The 21953-nt window shown below is 49.2% G+C and overlaps 1 protein-coding gene and 1 pseudogene across 2 annotated transcripts; both read left to right on the top strand.

Moving 5' to 3' along the window:
• The first annotated feature begins 657 nt into the window (after positions 1–657).
• On the top strand, positions 658–2797 carry LOC112898793 (annotated as a pseudogene).
• Positions 2798–5289: 2492 nt separating this feature from the next.
• On the top strand, positions 5290–20067 carry LOC112900467 (protein argonaute 1B). 2 transcript variants are annotated; one of them, XM_025969330.1, is made up of 23 exons: positions 5290–5545; positions 11965–12686; positions 12797–13017; positions 13097–13246; positions 13327–13460; positions 13613–13722; positions 13815–13921; positions 14006–14144; positions 14279–14395; positions 14840–14947; positions 15055–15126; positions 17535–17657; positions 17749–17914; positions 17993–18114; positions 18192–18329; positions 18421–18563; positions 18651–18713; positions 18785–18848; positions 18923–19058; positions 19143–19216; positions 19298–19392; positions 19476–19507; positions 19600–20067. In XM_025969330.1, the coding sequence occupies exons 1-23, from the start codon at positions 5491–5493 to the stop codon at positions 19800–19802; spliced, it is 3294 nt and encodes a 1097-aa protein (XP_025825115.1). In that variant the 5' UTR covers positions 5290–5490; the 3' UTR covers positions 19803–20067. The 2 variants fall into 2 exon arrangements, with proteins under 2 accessions (XP_025825115.1, XP_025825116.1); XM_025969331.1 differs by lacking the exon at positions 5290–5545 and adding an exon at positions 10087–10253.
• The last annotated feature ends 1886 nt before the right edge of the window (positions 20068–21953 follow it).

The raw sequence follows: 21953 nt of genomic DNA, 5'->3' as shown, positions 1-21953 counted from the left end.
AAAAAAATCTGGAATCAATAATAAAAATTTTCGTGCGTGCAGTGATCGATGAGCACTGGCACGCTTTAAAGAGCTAGAGCTGATCAGAGGGACAGGAAGAATCGTGTCACGTCGGAAAAACCTCGGCAAAACTACTGGCTGGCGACTTTTTGGTGACTGTCAAATGATTTGTACGGCGGCAAGCGGTGGTCACCGACACCGATGTGAACCAAAGTTTCATTAAAAGACTAGACAGTCAAATTATTTGCTCCAGACAGCGTAGGTACGTGCTGGCTGTCTGGCTGGCTTCCTGACCCGGCGGCACACGAGTTGCAAGTAGCCTGGATCGGTCCACAGGATGAAAGCGATCGACCGTCCTATTCTCGTGTCAACCATCTGATGGCTGATGCTGACGTGCAACGTGCCCCGGCCGTTCAGAGGATCCGTAGGCTGCTCGATGTATATCACGAACTGCTGGGAGTACGGATCAGTAGAACCGGGTATGGAAAACATGTTAAGCTTTAAGACCGGGCCGAATAGGTCTTCTCCAGCCCAACTATGGTCCTGCATCCTTGGAAGAAAAAGCCGACCTGCACCAGCCCACGAGTAATGTAGCCCATGTCTTCGGTCCCGAAAAGGGAAACACTACGGCCCACCAATCTGAAGCCGGAACCAAACCGAAGCTCTCCCCACTTCACCAGTCACCACGCACCCCCAAAGCCCTGGCGCACGCGGCGTGCGAGAGAGACCCATGGCGGCGGCGGTGGCGACGCAGCAGCCGCACAAGTTCCAGTGGGCCGAGCTCGAGGACGACCTCGGCCTCCTCCTCCCGCCGCGGGTCGTCCTCGGGCCCGACGCGGGCGGCCTCCGGACGGTGATCGAGTACCGCCTCGACGACGACGGCAACAAGGTCAAGGTCACCACCACTTCCCGCACCCGCAGCCTCGCCCGCGCCCGCCTCTCCAGGAGCGCCGTCGAGCGCCGCTCGTGGACCAAGTTCGGCGACGCCGTCAAGGGGGACGACGGCGGCTCGCGCTTCACCATGGTCTCCACCGAAGAGGTCCTCCTCGAGCGCCCACGAGCCCCAGGTAGCGGGCGAGGCTCTTCTGTTCTACCCCATGCGTTTCCTTCACCCTAGATCTGCTCCGCGTTGATCGAGTTATCTCTGAAGCCATGATTAACTGTAATGTGCGTCGACCATGTATGATTTCCCATCACGGTGCTAATCGTTTTGCTGTTAGTTATGGACGTGTGGTGTGTACACGAATTAATACTTTCGTATCAGCTACCATGGAAGGGGCATGCTTTCATTCTCATTCCAATTGCTTCTGATGATAGTGTTACCACACACACACCCAAAATTAGCATTCTGCATTTTCCTGTGACTCTTCATTCTCCCTGACTGATGTTTTATGTCTAGATAATGATTCTAGCTGCTGATGAATGCTAGTTTTAATATATTAAAGGAACATTACCAGCTCTAAGCCCTTTCTTAAATTTGCAGACAGGTTGTTCGGTTTCATCTCAAATACCGAATTCCATGCTGTTGTTGCTATGTTGCAGCTGTAGCACCAACTGCAGGTGATCTCATTCCACAATAGGATTATATCCTCTTGAAACCTGAATGCAAACACACTACAACAATCTAGCATGAGTTTTTGCTTAATACCCATTTTTCTTGGTCTGGTTACTATTCTGTTTCCATACATTCACAAATTCTGGCATCGCTACTTTTGATCAAATCAAACCGTACCCGCCAAATGATCTGTCAGCTCTGTAGTGTACATCTTGTAGATATAGAAACCTATCATTTCGCCATTATTAACGTTCTTCTGAAACTATGACATTAATCTTTTTAAAGCGGCTGACACTTTGTCTTTCTTGTTTATAATGCACATTCTTTTTCTGGTTCTGAAGCTTCAAAACTTGCTGGTTCTACTGTAATCTTGTTATCCTTTTTGCCTTTGTTTGCTAACCATTCATTCAATTGTAGGGAAACAAACTGAGGAACCAACTACTTCTGGTGATCCACTGTCTATGGCAAGTACTGGAGGTGGTGCCCTTCTCATGCTTTGCAGAATCTGTGGGAAAAAGGGTGACCACTGGACCTCAAGGTGCCCCTACAAGGACCTTTCTCCACAGGCAGAAGTTTTGTTGACAGGCCTTCTACTCTTGACGGCCGTGCAGCACCACCTGGTGAGCGAGCATATATTCCTCCAAACAAGAAAGAAGGTGCTGATACAAGTATAGCAAGTATGAGGAGAAGGAATGATGAGAACTCCATCCGTGTGAACAATCTGTCGGAGGACACCCATGAGGCTGACCTCCTCGAGCTGTTCCGTACGTTTGGCCCTGTTACCCGTGCCTTTGTCACGAGGGATAAGTGGACTCGATCAAGCAGGGGGTTTGGTTTTGTCAACTTTGTTCACAGAGAGGATGGTGAGAAGGCTATCAGCAAGCTCAATGGGTATGGTTATGATAACCTTATCCTCCGAGTCGAGTGGTCAGACCGGCCGAAGTAATTCTTGCTACTACCTCTCCTAGCATGGCATATATTCACCCTAGTGCATATCATATGGTCGTTTGAGCTAGTACTCAGTGTTATGCGCATATCCTGTGTCCTAAACCTGTTCTAGTTATTTTGTTTGGACGAGGTAATTGTACTCGCGATCTGCCAGTCTTTCAAATGCGAATATTGGAGGATGGGATGTTTTCTGTATGTTGCAATATATTTGGAGCTTTTTCCTCATTTGGTCACCAGTTTCTTATATACACTGATTGCCAGTTCAGTACGTAACTCAGTGGCAGCTTTTATGCATCCAGAATGGCAATTTGGACCTACATGTTTGATCTGTTTGTGTATGGATCAGCAAGCATATTCTGAACCAGACATGGCTCTCCCTGTTTAACTTGCTGTTGTAGTGTTGTACTGGTGCATATCCATGCTCTGATTGAATCATTATAATCTGGCATTACGTATAGCTCCGAGACGAGTTTGACTTTGTATGAAACTAAAGTGACCTAGTATAATTTAGTTAATTTAGAACAAAGGCAGTACGTTAAACTGCGATCATGCAACTTGCATATGGATATTACAATTGGCTACATTTGAGAGATGATATCCATCATGTAAACAGACATTTTGTGTACCCATGCATTATAGAAACGGGAAAAATATTGCAATGATATGTGCGGAAGCATGCTTTGCTCTGATCTTCACTAAAAATATTTTAGAGCTTGATGTAAAAGAGCGTTGTTTCAGAAAAAAAGGCGGATGGTTGAATTTCAGATAAGTCGGGCCGGTCCCTTCCAATCAGAATACAGAACTGTATCTCTACTGGACCGTCAACCGTGGGTCGAAAACTGGTTCAGATTTATTTTTTTTTAAAAAAAATGGTTCAGACTTCAGAGTTCCTCATACAGTAGCGGATAAGGCAAATTTTCACGGGTTTTCTGTTTCGTCTTTCTCGTTCTTAGGACAAGGCTAAGACGTCCTGTTGTTCCATCTTGTCTCAAATTTTGTTACGGGGATTCCTCTACAAAAACTTTATCATGGGGACAATGAAAGACAAACAACCCGGGACGTTCTTATTTTGCTGCAATAACAATGTTTTGCACAGATGCGAGCCTCCACCAAATAATATATTTGCTCGTTTTCCAGCGACGTATATTCCCTTGGATCATTCCTATCAGACAAATTAACTAAATGCCGGGGGGCAAAAGGTGACAATGACCTAAAAAAACTGTATGCTCCTGCGGTTGCAAAGCATGTAATGCAACAGTCTTTTTCTTAAAGAGATGCCAAATTTGCAGTCCTTTTTTTGAAAAGGAAATTTGCAGTCTTTTCATAAAAGGCTCAACCACCATACATACACAACGCCCCTTTCATTGGGATGTCAGGCAATATCGAGGGATCGATGGCGACAAAGCGGATGAGCTTCGAGGCCATAGAAAACCATACAGGTCCCTTTCCAAACAGGTCATCGGCTTCGGCCGCAACTCGCGTGGATACTAAATTGCGCGGCTGGGTTTTTAGGTGAGCGATTACCTGCTGCATGTCACTATCGCGCGTCGGATTACTCAAATGCCGACTAGATCGCAACTTACCCAACGAATTGAATGATCCGACACATAATTTTTTTCTATAATCCTTTTGCTAGTGCTACCTTGTTTAATTTCTTCGGGACACGGTTCTGCTGCCATTGCTGCTAAACGATGCATGCCGGGTCATTCCAAGGCGCCATAGTTGGCAACTCGGATCGCCTTATCCAGCAAAGGTTTCCCCTTTGACCAACCGCGCCTTTTTTGTAATGGCGAATATGGTCGATGCTCGGTGGTAGTGGCAACCCATTTCTGGAAGGGGCCCCTCAGTCCAACGGGAGCCCCGATGCTGAAGCTACCGTTGACAGTAAGTTTTAAAATTTACGGTTAATATGACTTTTAAGAGTTATTTTATAACAGGAGCTCCCCTCCCCTAGTGTATTTTTTTTCTTTTTCTTTGTCTAGTTCCAGCCGGTGACTAAGTTTGTTTCCTAAATTTTTCTTCCAAACTGGGTATTAAGTTTTGCTTCTAAATTTTTGATTCTGACTTTTTGTTTTTCAAAATTTTTAAAAATCTTTATCTCCCAAGTTTGACCTTAAGTTTTTCTTCTAAATTTTTTCTCCCAAATTTGTTCATAAATTTTGTTTTTCTTTTTTTCTCCTGAAATTTTGTTCAAGTTTTTTTTAAGTTTCACTGAAAGTTTGTTTCAAAAATTTTCCCAATTTTTTTGTGATTTTTTATTTCTGACCTTTATATGTTTTTCTACAATTTTGTCTTTATGATTTGATCAGACTTTGTGTACATAAATATTTGTATGTAATTTTGTGTATATAATTGTTTTTATCAAAATAGAAAGAGAGAAAAAGATACGTGCGGATGATAGTTTAACTATCTGGTCGGAAATCGACGTACGGAACGCTCCGTACGGTCGCCCGAAAATTTGCGTGGCCCAACGGCCATCAAGCTCGCGCGCACGCCGGCCGGCTAATGGCTGATGGCTAATCCGCACCATTACCCGAAAGGAGCAGTGCTCGCAGGTGGACCGATCGCCAGAATGGAAACCAGGCCACGTACCGCCTGCGCCCCGGCGCAATCCGCCCCCGCCCCCCAACACCCCCCCCACCCCCCCCCCCCCCCCCCCCCCCCCCCCCCCCCCCGCGCCAAGCCAACGGCAATAATTGGGCGTATCTTGGCGCACACATCACCGATATCTCTTGCTTACGACGAGGCCTGTGAGGCAGCCGAGCCCCACCCACCTCCTCCTCCCTTCCCCCTCCCTAGCCACCGCTAGCGTCGCCCGGCCCTGCCGCCACCAATAAGACCCCGGCACCGCCCCCCGGCGCGCTCGTGATCCGCCCCGCCCCGGCAGCAATCGCATAGACGACCTTTTTTTCTCCCCCTCGGCGACGGCGTACGAAGTGTCCGCCGCGATCCGGCTGCCGCCCGCCCCCGGCTACGCGGCGTGTGGAATGATCTGTGACCTTGACATGGCGATGCGGGTGGAGAACGGGCGCCCCTATCAAGGTACGCCCGTGCGCCCTGCCCTCCCTCCCTTCCTCGTCTCGCTTCGGCGCCGCTTTTCCTCTGCCTGCTTCCGGTTTTTGCCTTTTCCTCGCTCCGGCAGCCCTGCCCAGTCCCGTCAGATCATACAGTTTTTGCTTGCATGATTGTGCGCCGCGGCCCGCGGGCTCACTGGCTCACCTTTTGACCGCGGGCCGGGGCACGTCGGTCGCTTCCTGCCTGTTCGCGCGGCGGGCTGGCGAGAACGCTGTTCGCGCGCGCCCATGCCGCCCGACTGGACTCGCGCGCGCGTTCACTGGCTGCCTACAGCGATTTCGCTCGGGCTCAACAGTTCATCGGATCGTTCTGGTCGAGTAGTCCTTTGCGTAGGTTAGATTGTGTCGTCGTTAACTAAGCCTGCGGTTAGTGAGGGCGGAGAGATGGGCGAGCTGCGGCGAGTGCAGTGACCTACGCAGCTACCTGCCGAGCACATCCCGGTAGCTAGGACAGGGAGAAAGGGGACATGGCAGCAGCCTAAACAACTGTGGAGTCAGTCAAACAGAGGCGTAATGTCGCGAGCTAGCTTAGCCTAGCTCAGAGGACCGAACACCATTGCTAGAACAGCTACCTGACAAATCCTTTAACAGCGCTCGTTTACTCGCGTCCGTGGCCTGCCTGGATGCGCATGCATGTGTACCAGAGCTGGCCACAGGAGTCTTCACGCATGATCCCAACTTCGTGCGAGCTGCATGCTCGCCTGGGAGACGAAGCAAGTAGAAAACTTACAGTTTACTGATTTACTATTTTTTTAGAGGATGCACTGATTTACTCTACCACACGCGCGCACGTAAAAGAGTTAATCTTAGCACTTCACGCCATGATTTACTCTACTACTTCTCCACTGAAACCGACTCTTACGGACCTTGCTTTGCAGCCGGTTTCTACAGCGGTTTCTTTTTTCGAAACGACTGTGGCGGCCTAGCGGGTTTGTGGTTCGATTTTTCTTTTTGGAGGTTTGCAAGAGACAAGGCACAACAGCTACATCCAAGAACGCACACACACGCCCTTATCACAACAGTAGCGGACCTGAGCGACGCGTCCAAGCTGCCGACGATAGAAAAAAGGGACAGCCATTTGGCACTTGCCGCGCACGGAGCAGCGGGCGCGCCCATTGTGCTCACCCAAGGGGCGGGCGGACGGGCGGGCGGGCGTTGGATCCTTCGCTCGCCCCGGGCCGCCATGCGTCGACGGGCCCATCAATGGCGGCAAGCGCAGCAAGAGGCCGCATGGCCTGGGCCCGCCCGCGGAGTTCCTGGTGCGTTGCGTAGCGTAGCATCCAACAAAAAACCACGCGCGCAGGAGAGTGAGGAGGGGGCGCCGCGGCGGGCCCACGGCATTATGAGCGAGGGTGCTGTACAGCAGTACGCACACAGCACCAAGTCCACCACCCGAAGATGAGGATAGGTGCGTGCGCCCGTACTACGCCGTCGTGCAGGTGGGCCCTCCCGCGCGCGTGGTGGGACACGTTTCGGCCTCCGAGCGGCCTGACAGGGCATAGAGGCGGGGCCGCGCGCCGTGCCGGCTGCACACGTCGGAGGCGACCGCCCCGGCGCTGCGCCCACCTGCAGGCTCACGGGCCGTTTGACGCGGTCCGGTCCGGTCCGAAGCAGAAGGGGCGGGCCCGCCTGTCAGTATCCGTGGAGCGGCCGGCCATGGGCCTGTGGGCTGTGGCCCGTGGGCGTACAAGCGAAAAGTCACGTCGCGAGACTGCGTTGGGGGTCCCGCTTGTTGTACCATTGTGTCAGCAAAGGACCTCTTGCCTCATCTCTTGATGAGCAACAGTGCAGTTTCTTTTGTTCTGCAAAACGGTGAGAAAGAGAATTCACCGTCGTTCTCATCTGTACACTTGAGTAGATAGGTTACAAAACTACCACAGACTAGGACAGGAACATTCTTATTCAGTTAACTAGGAAAAAAATAAGCTATTGGCGATGCACAGTAATATCAGCTGGATGGTCGAGACCAGCTACGCAGCTATTTGGCCTATTGGGCCATTTCCTTTTCTTCTATCTATAGAACAGGGTCAGAATGTATAGCGGAACATTCACAACAAAGCTATGCTAACTAGGTTCTTAGCATCCTGTCGTTTATGATCAGGAAGCTCCTGATGGTTCGTGGTTAGGCTTTCTTCGCTTTCATTGCGAGCCAGAATGGTCCCTTCCATCTAGAAGAGATCGCATGGTACCAAGCTAGGGAGTAGCTCATCAGTTGTCCTTGTCCCATAGTCCTTCTCATTTCAATTTCCATAGTCCTTGTTAATTTGTTTCCCTAGCACTCCGTAACATCGATCAGTTTAGTCGAACGAGAGTACCAACCAACATGGAATAATCAAGAAGAGCAATATAGGGTTACTGGAAAAGATCAATAGAGCCAAAGAAAAACTCATAATTTAGCCTTTTCTCGAAAAAATGTATTTTAAAAGCTGCAAAAGAATTATCAGAAAAGGCTTGGTCTCGAAAAGCCATGTGTGGCAGTACCAGGTGGTTCTTTTGTGTAAGCTTTCTTATTTTTCAATTTTCTTTCCTGGCCATGAATCCTTCCTTTTCGTGATAGGCGAGCTGGCGTTGTTTAGAAACAGTTTCGAGAGGTCCAAGTCATCTTCTGTCTCACTAACAGTATTTTTCTTTTAAGCCTCAGCAAAAGCAAGCTGCTAGGCAAGGGTAGCGAGCGGTGCTGGTCGTTAGACATATCGTCAACACGAATGCGTTGCTCGCAACAACGACTGTCGTGACAAGGAAATGCAGACCGTTAAAAAGTCAGGACCGGGTGGCACTGTGCATCGGTGGTGCCCCCAGCAAATCCTTTCGCTGTAGCCCCCCCTGATGTGGACTCTGTAGCACGGTGACGATGAGCTGTCTCGACCCCTCCACCGAAACCAAGACACCGAGGCCGGCCGTGGGCGTACGGCCGACGTGATACCCGCCGTATCATACGCTCCTACAGTACCTGGATAGCGACAAAAAGTGGCGCCACCACGAGCACGATACGATCCCCTGCGACGCAAATCTGCAAGAGGATTTTTCTCAGTAAAAAAAAAACTGCAAGAGGCTGCAGCTCTCAGTTTTGCGTCTGCGATGCGAGCGCAAACCGAGAAGCGACGCTCCTGTAGTTTTGCTTTTTTTTTGAGATTATTTGTGGTTTTACTTTTTTTTTAGATTATCCTGGGGTTTTGCTGGAGTACTGGAACGAATGGATAGGGTAGGTCGTAGTAGTACTGCGAGGCTTCGGAGAAGGCCGGCCTCGGTCTCGTTCTGGTCGTGAGGCCCGAGGCAGCCCACTGGGCACTGGCCGGCCTAGCCTGCTCTGGTCGCGAGCGAGCGAGAGGCGCGAAAGCGAAAGGGCCCCCACCCCCACCCCCACCTCCCTCCTCCGCACCCGTACCGCGGGCTCCACTCCGTCCCCGTCATCGGGCCGCGGGCCCATCAGAGCAACGGCTGGCCGCGCGCCCGGTACGGCCCTCGCAGCGCGGGCCCCGCCTACCACGCCGCTGAGTGACCTATCCACCCAGCGCGCAGCTCGCGCCACGCCCGTCTCGCTGCGCGCTGGGCCCGCGCTGCAGGTGGGCTCGTGGTGTCATCGCGCGTGGGGGGAGAGCTAGGCGGCGAGTGACGTGAACAGTCTGGTGCGACCCCACGCACTGGCGCGTGCGCCCCGTATGCGGAACCGAGCTGGGCCATCGACCCGCTAGGGTGGCCGTAGGTCTGTGCCGTGCCCCCGCCCGTCGTGCTGGGGCGGTAGCAAATGCTACTGTGGCTGGCTGGCTGGTGCACCGTTTGTTTGACCCATTCTTTTCCCTTTTACGGGCCTGAATGGCTTAGCCGAAACGGGACTGCAGCGACAGCGACCCGCCAGCGGCGAACCACACGCACAGTCGCGGGTTGGCACCTCGCGGTCATTGATGGCTCGCCGTAACTCCTCACCCGTGATCTCATCGCCGAGCCGAGCCCTTGTGCGTTTCCCTTTCGCACCGTACGCTGGTACGCATACGACGGCGCCTGTGGATGGACCGGTGGTACTCGCTCGGTCGGTCGGTATGATCGCGTAGCGCGCACGGGGGCACGAAAGCGAGGCGACCCAATCACCAATCGAAACGTCCTCGGGCCCTGGGGAACAACAGGGCGAGGGGGGCACGATTATCCACTCCTGACACCCGGGCCCATGTCGTTTCCGCCTAAACCTTTGATTAGGCCCACTAATCCTACCGGGAGCGTCGCGCCCGAGGCGGTCCCGGCCAATCGCGCGGCCCTGGAGGACGCCCCGTCCCCACGTCGTCAGTGTCACCCGCCCCACGTTCCTGCACTAATCCAAATCCGAACGGGTCGCCGGGTCCACGGCGCCGCGACCCGCCCCGCCCCGCGCCGCGACCTGACCCTGACCCTGACCCTGACACGGGCACCCAGCCACCCCCAGCCCTGCGCCCCCGCCTGCGCTCGCTTCGGCGCTTTCCCCAGTGAGCCGCACTGCCGCTGCCGCTAATTAACCACAAGCGGCCGTCGCCTTCCCCCTCCCCTCCTCAAAAAAGGCGGAGAGGTGGTGGTGGTGGTGGGCACGAGCACCACCCAGCGAGCAGCAGCGCCGCGGCAGTAGAGGAGGGAGCGCCATCAGTGGGGTTGGGAGCCCAGCACTCCCGCTCCGTTCCCGTCCCGCGCCGCCGTCCGCCGAGCCCGCGCAGGTAGCGCTCCCCTCCCGTGCTCTGCTAGATCTGCTGCTTCTCGCCCGCTGATTCCGCGGGGGCGTGTTTAAGCGTAGCGTGCGGTTGTTCCGGGGGTCGGTTACTGCGTTGCGGCGGTGTTGGTGCTTGAATAGGCGAGCTCGAGAGGGTGCTGGCGGATTTGGTGGGGTCTGTTGGTCGATTTGGCCGGTCCTGGCTCGGTGGTGAGCTGATCCGATAGGGGCTTGACTATTTGCGCGTGTTTTTACGATCATCTTCGGTTGGTTAGGCTAAGCGCATAATGTGGAGATAGGAGGCTTAGTTGCGCTTCGAGATAAGGACCTCTGTTCTTTCAGGTGTGCTTAATATTTGGGCGAAATGCTTGCCTGATGCTCTCAAAGTCTCAACATATTGATTTTCTCTTACTCCATTCTGCTGCTTATCTGCTTGTGTGGTTGTTTACCTCAACGTTCAAGTAAGGCGTCCATTTTATTTGTGTGTTTTAACTGCTGAACCTTGTGTCTGAGTGTGTTAATTGGGGTTTAGGGGGACTAGGTTTTGTTGTTGTCTTTCTGACAACATACAGGGATTAGTTTTAGCATAACTTGTTCAGTTAAATTTCAGCCTCCACCAACAATGCTGATGTGTTCCAGACATCAGTTTGTGCCTAACGTTCGATGTTCACTCAGTGGGAGCTCTTGGCATTGAGTACAACTGCGAGCACAGAGTATATAATGTTCTACACTAAGGATGTGTTCCACCATTCGATAAAAGCTGTTGTTCTGTTGATCGTGATCAAAATGGTTATTGGTAGGGTAAAAAATGTTTGATGTGATCTCGAGGAATTCTATTGAATAGCTATAGCTAGAAAATAACCTTCCTGAAAGCAAGTTTAAAATGCCACATAATGCAAGCCTTTAATAGGTGTGTAGTTTTAGTATCTAACAGCTTCATTGTCAGTGCTGCAGTGTTCTCGTCCATACATTTTGTCTCATACTATGGTGTTGTTTGCGCGTCCCTGAAGACTGAATCACATACATTTTCTGTTTTGATGAAAGTACAGTTCTTGTTATGTATATAGGTGGTGGTGGCCGGGGGGGGGGGGGGGCGATGTCTGATTTTATTTATTTCATGCCTGTATATGTGTTTTAGGCTGTTATTTTTTAATAAATAAAATAATTTTAGGTACCTAGGAGACACCTACATCACTCTGCTTTGGATGATATACCCTTTCTTACATTTTCCTAACCTACTTTCCCACTTTGTTTTAGACAGAAGCTCGCAGCCAACCACAGAAACAGTGCAATAATCAAAACTAAGAATTGTAAAGCAAATAAAAATGCAATCAGTTACATAAGTCTTGTTTCCTAGTACTTGTGAAATTGCAGTTCCTTTCTTCTACATTTACTTTTTTATTTCTCTCTTTCACTGTGTTCTGGTAGATTAGTCCATTTCACATGGGTGCAAGTTTCTATGATGTTGTAATCCTCAAGTTTTCTATTTGTTATGTTAGCAATTCCTGGATGCAGCTTGATAGCAGCTGATCTTCTATTTGTGTTACATTGTTTACATTTTCTTTATTCTGTGTGAACTCTTGCAATTCTCCTCAGTATACAACCTTCTGTTGCTATTTTATTTTTCACAGATATACAGTCAAACAGTTTTCTTCATGTCAAGTCTTGATAAATTAGTTTGTCATCATCTCAGTCTTGATGTATTTGTGTCATGCCAGTGCCGATCATGGTGAGGAAGAAGAGAACTGGCCCTGGTGGCTCTGGAGAAACTTCTGGAGAGTCTTCAGGGGCTTCTGGACAAGGTTCCTCACAGCGACCTGAGCGAACTCAACAACATGGGGGAGGACGCGGCTGGGTGCCTCAACAGGGTGGCCGTGGTGGCGGTCAACACCAAGGCCGTGGTGGACACTATCAGGGCCGTGGAGGGCCAGGGCCACATCACCCGGGTGGTGGGCCACCTGAGTATCACCCGCGTGACTACCAGGGACGTGGCGGTGAATACCAAGGACGTGGCGGTGACTACCAGGGACGTGGTGGTCCCCGTCCCAGAGGTGGAATGCCACAGCCATACTATGGTGGGCATAGGGGAGGTATTGTTGGACGAAATGTTCCTCCAGGTCCATCCAGAACAGTTCCCGAGCTGCACCAAGCCCCATATGTCCAGTATCAAGCCCCGATGGTTTCACCATCCCCATCGGGACCTGGCTCATCCTCACAGCCTATGGCAGAGGGGAGCTCTGGACATGTCCAGCAACAATTTCAGCAACTTGCAATTCGTGGTCAGACTTCCACAAGCCAAGAAATTCAAGTGGCACCGGCCTCAAGCAAATCGGTTCGATTCCCGTTACGCCCTGGCAAGGGCACTTATGGGGACAGGTGCATTGTGAAGGCAAATCATTTCTTTGCTGAGCTTCCTGACAAAGACCTTCACCAATACGATGTAAGCTCCACTACTCCTAAGAAGTAATTTCATGCCAATTTTTGTTTTGTGATTTCTGTCCTTTTTTGGGGGGTAAGTGTAATTTATGTTCATCAATCTATTGTCTTCAGGTATCCATAACACCTGAGGTTACTTCACGTGGTGTCAATCGTGCTGTCATGGGAGAGCTTGTAACGCTGTATAGACAATCCCAGTTGGGTGGGCGTCTACCAGCCTACGATGGAAGAAAGAGCCTTTATACAGCTGGACCATTGCCATTTACTTCTAGGACATTTGAAATTACCTTGCAAGATGAGGAAGATAGTCTTAGTGGTGGCCAAGGCGGGCAAAGGTATGGTATTGCTGCTGTCTATATTTAGGACATCCAAATCAGTTTTTTTTGCTGACTTCTGCCATCCCTTCTGATTCAGGCGCGAGAGAGTATTTAGGGTGGTGATCAAATTTGCTGCCCGTGCTGATCTCCACCATTTGGCTATGTTCCTAGCTGGAAGGCAAGCAGATGCTCCTCAAGAAGCTCTTCAAGTGCTTGACATTGTACTACGTGAACTGCCTACTGCGAGGTGATATTTGAGCTAGTTGTATTTTTATTGTTATTTTTCTGTGGCAAAGTCTTCATTGTAATTACACTTTTCTTGTGTAGGTATTCTCCTGTTGGTAGATCATTTTATTCTCCCAACTTAGGGAGACGCCAGCAACTTGGTGAGGGTTTGGAAAGTTGGCGCGGTTTTTACCAAAGCATAAGGCCGACACAGATGGGCCTTTCCCTGAATATTGGTTAGATACTATCACCTCTACCTTTTTATTTCGTTGCTTTTCTTTCAGTTTTCACATGATCCATGTCGGTATTATGCTACTTTACATGGACTTGGTGTAGTTCATGGGATCAGTTTCGGTCTTGTCTTAGCCTTTGATTTGTGCCCATGCAGATATGTCATCTACCGCGTTTATCGAGCCTCTCCCTGTGATTGATTTTGTTGCTCAGCTTCTTAACAGAGATATCTCAGTTAGACCATTGTCTGATTCTGATCGCGTGAAGGTTTGAATTATTACCTTACCTTACCTTTTCGATAGTAACTTTGCTTTATGCTTAGTTGGTGCTAAGTTACTGTCATTTTTTAACTTCCGTAGATCAAAAAAGCCTTGAGAGGTGTGAAGGTTGAGGTCACACACCGAGGCAATATGCGCAGAAAATATCGTATTTCTGGCCTCACTTCACAAGCAACAAGAGAGCTATCGTACGTGTGTCTTCCCTTGCTGGTATGAGTTAATTGCTTAAAGGATAATGCTCTGACATAGTTTTATTGCTTTCTCTGTGATAGATTCCCTGTTGATGATCGTGGTACTGTGAAGACTGTGGTGCAATACTTCATGGAGACTTATGGTTTTAGTATTCAACACACCACTTTACCTTGCTTGCAAGTGGGCAATCAGCAAAGACCAAATTATCTGCCTATGGAAGTTAGTGTCTTCAACTATCTCTATTGAAATTGATTTGCTATATTGTGCTTATGCTTCGAATGTGTTTTCAATGCTACATCCAGCTTCAGCATATTTTTGTAAGTTGCTTATGTTTTTGAAATATGAAATATCAGGTCTGTAAGATAGTTGAAGGACAGCGTTACTCAAAGCGACTCAATGAGAAACAAATCACTGCTCTACTGAAAGTGACCTGTCAGCGCCCTCAAGAGCGTGAGCTGGACATCTTACAGGTGACTGTTGATCATGTATTTGTGCATATTATGTAATCAGTGTTTTGATCCACATCTCATGAATTCAGGTGTCTAACCATGCTGCAATAATAGCCTGTGTAGCAATATTTGGCTTTTGAGCTTTGGGAGCCCTGCTTACTGACTTTCTTTTGCATTCTTTATAGTTTAGGGGCACTATAAAATTATTGCCACTTGCCATTTTTTTGCTACACATGTGCATCTGAATGATCTCTGCCTTTCTGGGTGGTCTGTTTGATAATTAAAATGTTTCTGTGAGTCATATTTTTCTGGTGAATAGTGTTAGTTTTATCAGAATTGTTGCTCTTTAATGATTAAATGTAGTACTTCGCTGAGGTTTAATTGTTCTAGTATTCACCAAGGTCAATCAGCTGAATTGATGATTCTGACTTACTTACTTATTTTACCTTTCCTCGTTTTTATCAGACTGTGCATCACAATGCATACTATGAAGACCCGTATGCACAGGAATTTGGTATAAGAATTGATGAACGCCTTGCAGCAGTTGAAGCTCGTGTTCTGCCACCACCAAGGGTAAGTTAATTTCTGAGGTCTAACAGCATCACTACATTTTGTTTTCCATATTTATGCATATGTTGTGCATGGCTACTGATGTAGAATTTGTACTTTTGTGTAATTAGCTTAAATACCATGATAGTGGCCGAGAGAAGGATGTTTTGCCAAGAGTTGGCCAATGGAACATGATGAACAAGGTATGCTTGGTCAAATATGTCCCAAGAAATCTAGATAAAATAACTTTTCCTGTATTTCTTCAAGTGCAATTAAATTTCCCCTCATGGTAACATTAGGTGAGGACCATAACAAAAATTAAACAAGTTCTATATTTTGGCAATTTGCCAAAATGAAAAATAAGCAGAAAGTAAACCAGCAACTGGGAGAGTAGATGTCACCCATGGTTGTATAACCTGCTTTTAAAGTTTATCATTTCTGCAATGAGTAATACAGCAAATAAGCCTGTTGATGAAACTACAGACTCATAACTACAACTAGAAATATGGCGCGCCTTTGGCGCGCGGTTATGACCCGTTATTTAGCATGTGTAATGTAGCATTAGATTTGGAGGATACAACTGTTAGCTTATTTCAGTGCATTGGTGAGTATGAAGCTGCTTTTATTGAGTTTGATTATCCTCTACCTTGAGTAATAATCCTGCTGAGGAGGTACTTAGTGTCATAAGTACGTGTCTGTTGGCATGTGCATATCCTGCAATTCTCTTTCATGAAGTGCTTTATATGTACATCCGTCTCCTAGATGCCGCCTTCATAGCTGGTGTCGAGCCATTGTTATCCGAGTTCCTGCACTTCTCTTCTCTCTGATTAAAATTGGTGGCGGGATGAAGGAAAGGAAATACTAGGGATAATGCTCAGTCGAAGGTGTGATCTTATGAACTTGGGTCATCAAATTGAAGTACTTGCGTCCTTGCTCAACAATTCCGCTGTGGCTACAGGAAGGGAGAACACCAACAAATGTGATGTGGTCTGGAGGGATGCCATGCTCTAGCATTTTCTCAAACATGTCAACTGCCTGTACTCCATGTCCATTTTGCTGCAGTGCAGTGATCATGGCCGTCCATGACATTACACAGAAGTGATCTTCTGCGACCTCAAATGCTCGGAGTGCATCGCCCAAGCGAGCTAGCAATGTATGCTTGCAGCGCATGTCTTGATTACAGAGGCATGTATGCTTGCTCCAAGAGCCCATGACAGCATACATGCTGATGCCTGCAATGCAGTAGCATAGGACACATCATCGGGCAAGGCACCATCCCTGACCATGGACTGGAACAAGATACAAGCTTCCTTGAAGTGGCTATCATGAATGCAGGCACAAATGACAACATCCCAAGTGATGACATCTCTGCAATCCATAGCATCGAACAGGACCAAAGCTTCCCACGAGCACCCACACCTGGTGTACATGTCAAGAAGGCCGTTGCTAAAACAGATTGCGCCCAGGTCCAGCCCTACCTTGGCAGCGGACCTATGCACCTGGTGACCAAATTTCACCGTGCCCGCCCAGGAGCAAGCGCTCAGCACACTTGACACGCTCACCTGATCCAGAAGCGCCTCCCGCCCCTGCCCTGCCAGCTCTCTGAACACTGACAGCGCTTCGAGGCACATCTTGTTCCTGGCGTAATCAACGAGGAGCGCGGTCCAAGACGCAGCGCCCGGGAAAGGCATTCCGTTGAACACCTTCATGGACGCCACCATGTGCCCGGCCTTGGCGTACGCATCGACCAACCAGATGTAGACGAACACGTCGCGAGGAGGCACGGCCTTGGTGGCGCGCGCGTGGACATAGTGGCCCGAGAAGAGCGAGAACACGAGGCCCGAGCGTGGCCGCGCGAGGGCGGAGACGAGGACCGCGTAGGTGCGGAGGTTGGCGGCGGCGAGGTGGGCGCGGAGCGTGTTGGCGAGGCGGCCTGCAGCGCCGTAGAGGGAGACGAGCTGCGTGAGGAGCACCGGGTGCAGGTGCGGGTGCGCACCAGCGGAGACGACGAGGCGGGCGTGGAGCTGCGCGACGTGAACGGGGTTGGGGTGGTGCGCGCGGCATGGCGCCGAGAGGAGAGCATGGTGCAGCCTTGCGGCATCTGGAAGCTTCACCAAGATCCGAGAGGATGAGGACACAAATGATCTTTTTTTTTCCTAGGCACATAGTGAATGAATCTTTACCGTTAACTTTTCATCTAACGGATAAAATATTTTTCGCTGTCGTGGCCCAATGATTGAGCTCGGAATGCACGAGCTCTAGAGTGAAGAGATCAGTTTATTGTTTCACTGCTTGTATTTGATTTCATTTTTTTTATCATCTCGTTACCTCAAAATTCCAGCATTTATCTAGTGTCTCATGGAAGCATATTGGGAGGGAGGGATTTTGCATTATTTATACAGAAAGCTCTATCAAGCACTCCGTCTGATTTTGCTCTTCTTTTATGCAACACGTCACCTGCAACATTAATCCTTTAGGTTATGATGTGCCATTGACGATACTTTAATGTAGATAACATCTGTTTTCTACCTTTTGCCTGCCTCTATCTGCATGTTCCCTGTTTGTTGTTTGATTTGATAATCTCGTCTTGTGTTGTTCTTTTCCTGGGTAGAAAATGGTTAATGGCGGCAGAGTCAGCAACTGGGCGTGTATTAACTTTTCTCGGAATGTGCAAGATAGTGCTGCTAGGGGCTTCTGTCATGAGCTGGCTATCATGTGCCAAATATCTGGAATGGTACGTCTTTGTCCTTCGAATATCACTTGTGCCCAATATTCCTTTGGTATTTTGTGTTATTTACTCTTCATATTTTCCATTCTCCCTCTAGGACTTTGCTCTTGAGCCTGTGCTGCCTCCGCTGACTGCAAGGCCAGAACATGTTGAGAGAGCATTAAAGGCACGTTATCAAGATGCGATGAACATACTGAGACCACAAGGCAGGGAACTTGACCTGCTTATTGTAATACTGCCTGACAATAATGGTTCTCTTTACGGTAATGTTCTTTTCCAACAGACACTTAAACACTGTCCACTTAATACATTTTGTCATCAGCATTCTTTTCATTCCTCAGGGGATCTCAAGAGGATCTGTGAGACTGATCTAGGATTGGTCTCCCAGTGTTGTCTGACTAAGCATGTTTTTAAGATGAGCAAGCAGTATCTTGCAAATGTTGCACTCAAAATAAATGTTAAGGTAAAATCTCTCCATGCCATTCCATCCTTAAGTAATACCTGAATCATTAGTGTTCTCATGGTTTGCCTACTTTTCAGGTTGGGGGAAGGAATACTGTACTTGTAGATGCTTTGACAAGGAGAATCCCCCTTGTCAGTGACAGACCAACTATCATATTTGGTGCTGATGTTACCCATCCTCATCCTGGAGAAGATTCCAGTCCTTCCATTGCGGCTGTAAGTGCAGCACTTGTTACCGTGATGATAGACCAGAAGTTCTGCTGTGATAGATTCCCTGTTGATGATAGTGGTACTGTTCCCTTTCCAGGTTGTTGCTTCGCAAGACTGGCCTGAGGTCACCAAGTATGCTGGACTAGTGAGTGCTCAAGCCCATCGCCAGGAGCTGATTCAGGATCTTTTCAAAGTATGGCAAGATCCACAAAGAGGGACCGTAACTGGTGGCATGATCAAGTATGATCTTTACTGATATAATGAAATTTATTCACGCTTCTCTAGTTTTGGATTCTGCTATATGCGTAAATTCTTTTGATTGTGCAGGGAACTTCTCATTTCTTTTAAGAGAGCAACTGGACAGAAACCTCAGAGAATCATATTCTACAGGTTCTTACCCTTGCATGATCATCTCTTTTCTTATCACGATTTTTAGTATGTTAACACAGTTTTAATTTCAGGGATGGTGTCAGCGAGGGACAGTTCTATCAAGTATTGCTGTATGAACTTGATGCCATCAGAAAGGTATATGTAATTCGATAGCATTCATCTGATGCTGCTATTCCTATTTTTCTCACCGTTGCCAAACATGGATATAGGCCTGTGCATCCTTGGAGCCCAATTACCAGCCTCCAGTTACTTTTGTGGTAGTTCAGAAGCGGCATCACACTAGGTTGTTTGCTAATAACCACAATGATCAGCGTACGGTTGATAGAAGTGGGAACATACTGCCTGGTTAGTTTGCGTTGCACCTCCATTTTTTTTGGGCTTGGCATGTCTAATTTGGAGCTGACCAGAAACTCTTTTATCTGACTTTAGGCACTGTGGTCGATTCAAAGATTTGCCATCCTACTGAGTTTGATTTCTACCTGTGTAGCCATGCTGGAATTCAGGTTGATTCTTCATTCTCGTTTTCAATCCATCACTTGATGGATGGGCAAGTGATTACTGATTTGAAGTTTTCATCTATTCAGGGAACAAGCCGCCCAGCTCATTATCATGTCCTGTGGGATGAGAACAAGTTTACAGCTGATGAGCTGCAGACTCTGACAAACAACCTGTGCTACACGTAATATCTACTGCTCCATTGGCCCATTACTTTCTGCATACTCTTGAACTGCTGCCTATGAAACGTTGTTTCAACTTTTGCAGGTACGCTAGGTGCACCCGCTCCGTGTCGATTGGTAAGCCCAACTTGAAACATGAGTCTCTAGATCACCCATTGTGGTGTTACTCTTGCCAAATAACTCGCTGACCGTTGCTTGATTTCTTGCAGTGCCTCCGGCATACTATGCTCATTTGGCAGCCTTCCGAGCTCGCTTCTACATGGAGCCAGATACTTCTGACAGTGGGTCAATGGCAAGTGGTGCCCGTGGCCCTCCACCAGGTGCACGCAGCAGCAGGGCTGCAGGGAGTGTTGCCGTTAGGCCCCTGCCCGCCCTCAAGGAAAACGTGAAGCGCGTCATGTTTTACTGCTGAGATGCTCTGCAGCCTCCCCCAAGGAGTACCCTGGAGTATTCCATGTACCCGCGCTATTTCGGTGTTACTGTTTGGCACCATCGTTATGGATTCAGACTAGCGAAGTGATCTGTTGATTTGAAGTACTTGTACTGTATCGTTGATGCTGTGAACGCCGCTATGGGAGCTTTGTTTTACTGTTTGAAATGAACTATTTGTTGCAAGTTGTAGCCAGCCACACTTAAGACTGGTATGTATAATGTATTGACGAACCATTGTTCTGCGAGGCTTGCTTGTGAACTATTTGATGCAAGTTGTAGCCAGTCACTCTTTAATACTGGTATGGCAGCTTGTTTCTTAAGTACTTGTATCATGCCGTAGTCAGACGTGAATCGTGATGCAGCCTCCCTGCGCGGTGACCACCGGACCTGCGTTCTGGAGTGGAAAAGGGTCCCATCCCCTACGTTTCAAGAAAAATCTACATTATCTGTTGAGCATGGTCTTTCATGGTGATTTGGAGAATTAGATTACATTATTTGACAAAGATACTCTTCAACGTGCGGCTGCTCTTGGCACGGAGACGCTTCTCCATGCCACGCGGCACCAAAACCTATGATGCTGGTGATTGGTGAACCTGACCTGTTGCCACCCCGTTACCACTGCAAAGTTCGGGTCGGCATTCAGCAATCTCCTGCCTGGCGTGCTTGACCTCTGCACGTCCACCAGAAAAGGGGCGATTTGCGTCCGTGGCCACTTGACCTCCTGCTTTTTCACGTGCCGAATGTACCGAGCGGTCATGCCCGACAGTCTCGGCTGATTGTACCCTGCTGTCACATCGGTGCTCCTAGGACGGGGCACAGCGAAATCGGAAGAAAAAAGGTGCCGGGCGCTGCGTTGGTGCTACCTGAACAACCGACTGGATCGGCTCCGGAGTCTCGCAGTTGCACAGTGGACCTGACTTTCGTCGTGCTACCACACCACCATCAGAACCCGGGACCGTAAGCCAGTAGCCACCAACCAGTGACGTACGCCTGTCGCGGCCGGCGAGAGTACCGACGCATTCGTTCGAGCACGCAAGGCAGCAGATTTCTTTCTTCTGGTACCGTAACTTTTTTTTCTGTGTCTATCTACCGTTTGCACGAGTCCAGAAAAGCAGCCACATTTCCAGGCGAAACGCCCGCACGCAACGCTGCGTTACGGGCGAATCGGCGGGTGAATGGAGTGGAGTTGAAGTAGATAAGGCGTCCGAAATCGTACATGGACTGCGCCGACCGAGCAAACGTGGGCCGCGGTCCACGGGCCCTGGAGGTTGTTGGGCCACCGCACCCGCCACGCCACCAGCAGCGAGCCTGTGGCCGTGCGCCGCTCTGTGTATCCAGTGATCAGGCAACTCTCTTCTTCGCGTGCTCGGCGGCGTTGTGGCGATCGATCTATGCGCGTGTTTGGATCGGGTGAATTTAGTCCTCTCACATCGATATTTGACAGCAATTAAAGAGTATTAAATATAAAATAATTATAAAATTAATAGTATAAATGGAGATTAATTCACGAGACGAATCTACTAAGCTTAATTAATCTATCATTACCATATGTTACTGTAGCACAATATTATCAAATCATACACTAATTAGGTTTAATGGGTTGGTCTCGTAAATTAGTCTGCATTAATATAATTAATTTTATAATTAGTTTATGTTTAATACTTCTAATACTAAGAGTGCGCAAACACTGCCTATCTGGTGCGCGAACCGGCTGCGGAAGGCTGGCAGTGCTGAGCACAGCGAGTTGTGGTACCTCACCTCTATCCACGAGATTCAACAGGCACGCAACTACCAGCGCACGTACCGACCGCTCGCACAAGCGCAAAACCGTACGCCCGTGCCCCGTTCTGACTTGTGAACCTCACCAGTCACCACCGGACCCACCAGCCCGTCCCCCGAATCTACCACGGCGCGCACCCGGGGCCAGCCAGCGTACGCTCGCGTCGCGTGTGCCACCGGCACCACTGCCACGCCCGGCCGGCCCGTCTCGGCAGCTCCAGAGCCGCGCGCGCGTACACATGATCGCGACCGGAAAGCTGCCGCTACCCTCCAAACGCACGCATCAAGAGGCGCCCCGACCCGCGTGGGATCGGCATCAGGCGCATCGCGTTCGCCGATTCGCTCGCGCGCA

The sequence above is a fragment of the Panicum hallii genome, chromosome 7, assembly GCF_002211085.1.
Source record: "Panicum hallii strain FIL2 chromosome 7, PHallii_v3.1, whole genome shotgun sequence".
NCBI lineage: Eukaryota > Viridiplantae > Streptophyta > Magnoliopsida > Poales > Poaceae > Panicum > Panicum hallii.
Note: the sequence above shows the minus strand (reverse complement) of the source record. Positions and strands in the feature narration are given on the sequence as shown.

Bases quoted from the DNA above. Each gene is read 5' to 3' on its own strand.
- LOC112900467 (XM_025969330.1), top strand. From the start codon at position 5,491: ATGATCTGTGACCTTGACATGGCGATGCGGGTGGAGAACGGGCGCCCC. The intron at 5,546-11,964 runs GTACGCCCGTGC...GTGTCATGCCAG, and splicing joins GAACGGGCGCCCCTATCAAG to TGCCGATCATGGTGAGGAAG. The intron at 19,508-19,599 runs GTAAGCCCAACT...GATTTCTTGCAG, and splicing joins CACCCGCTCCGTGTCGATTG to TGCCTCCGGCATACTATGCT.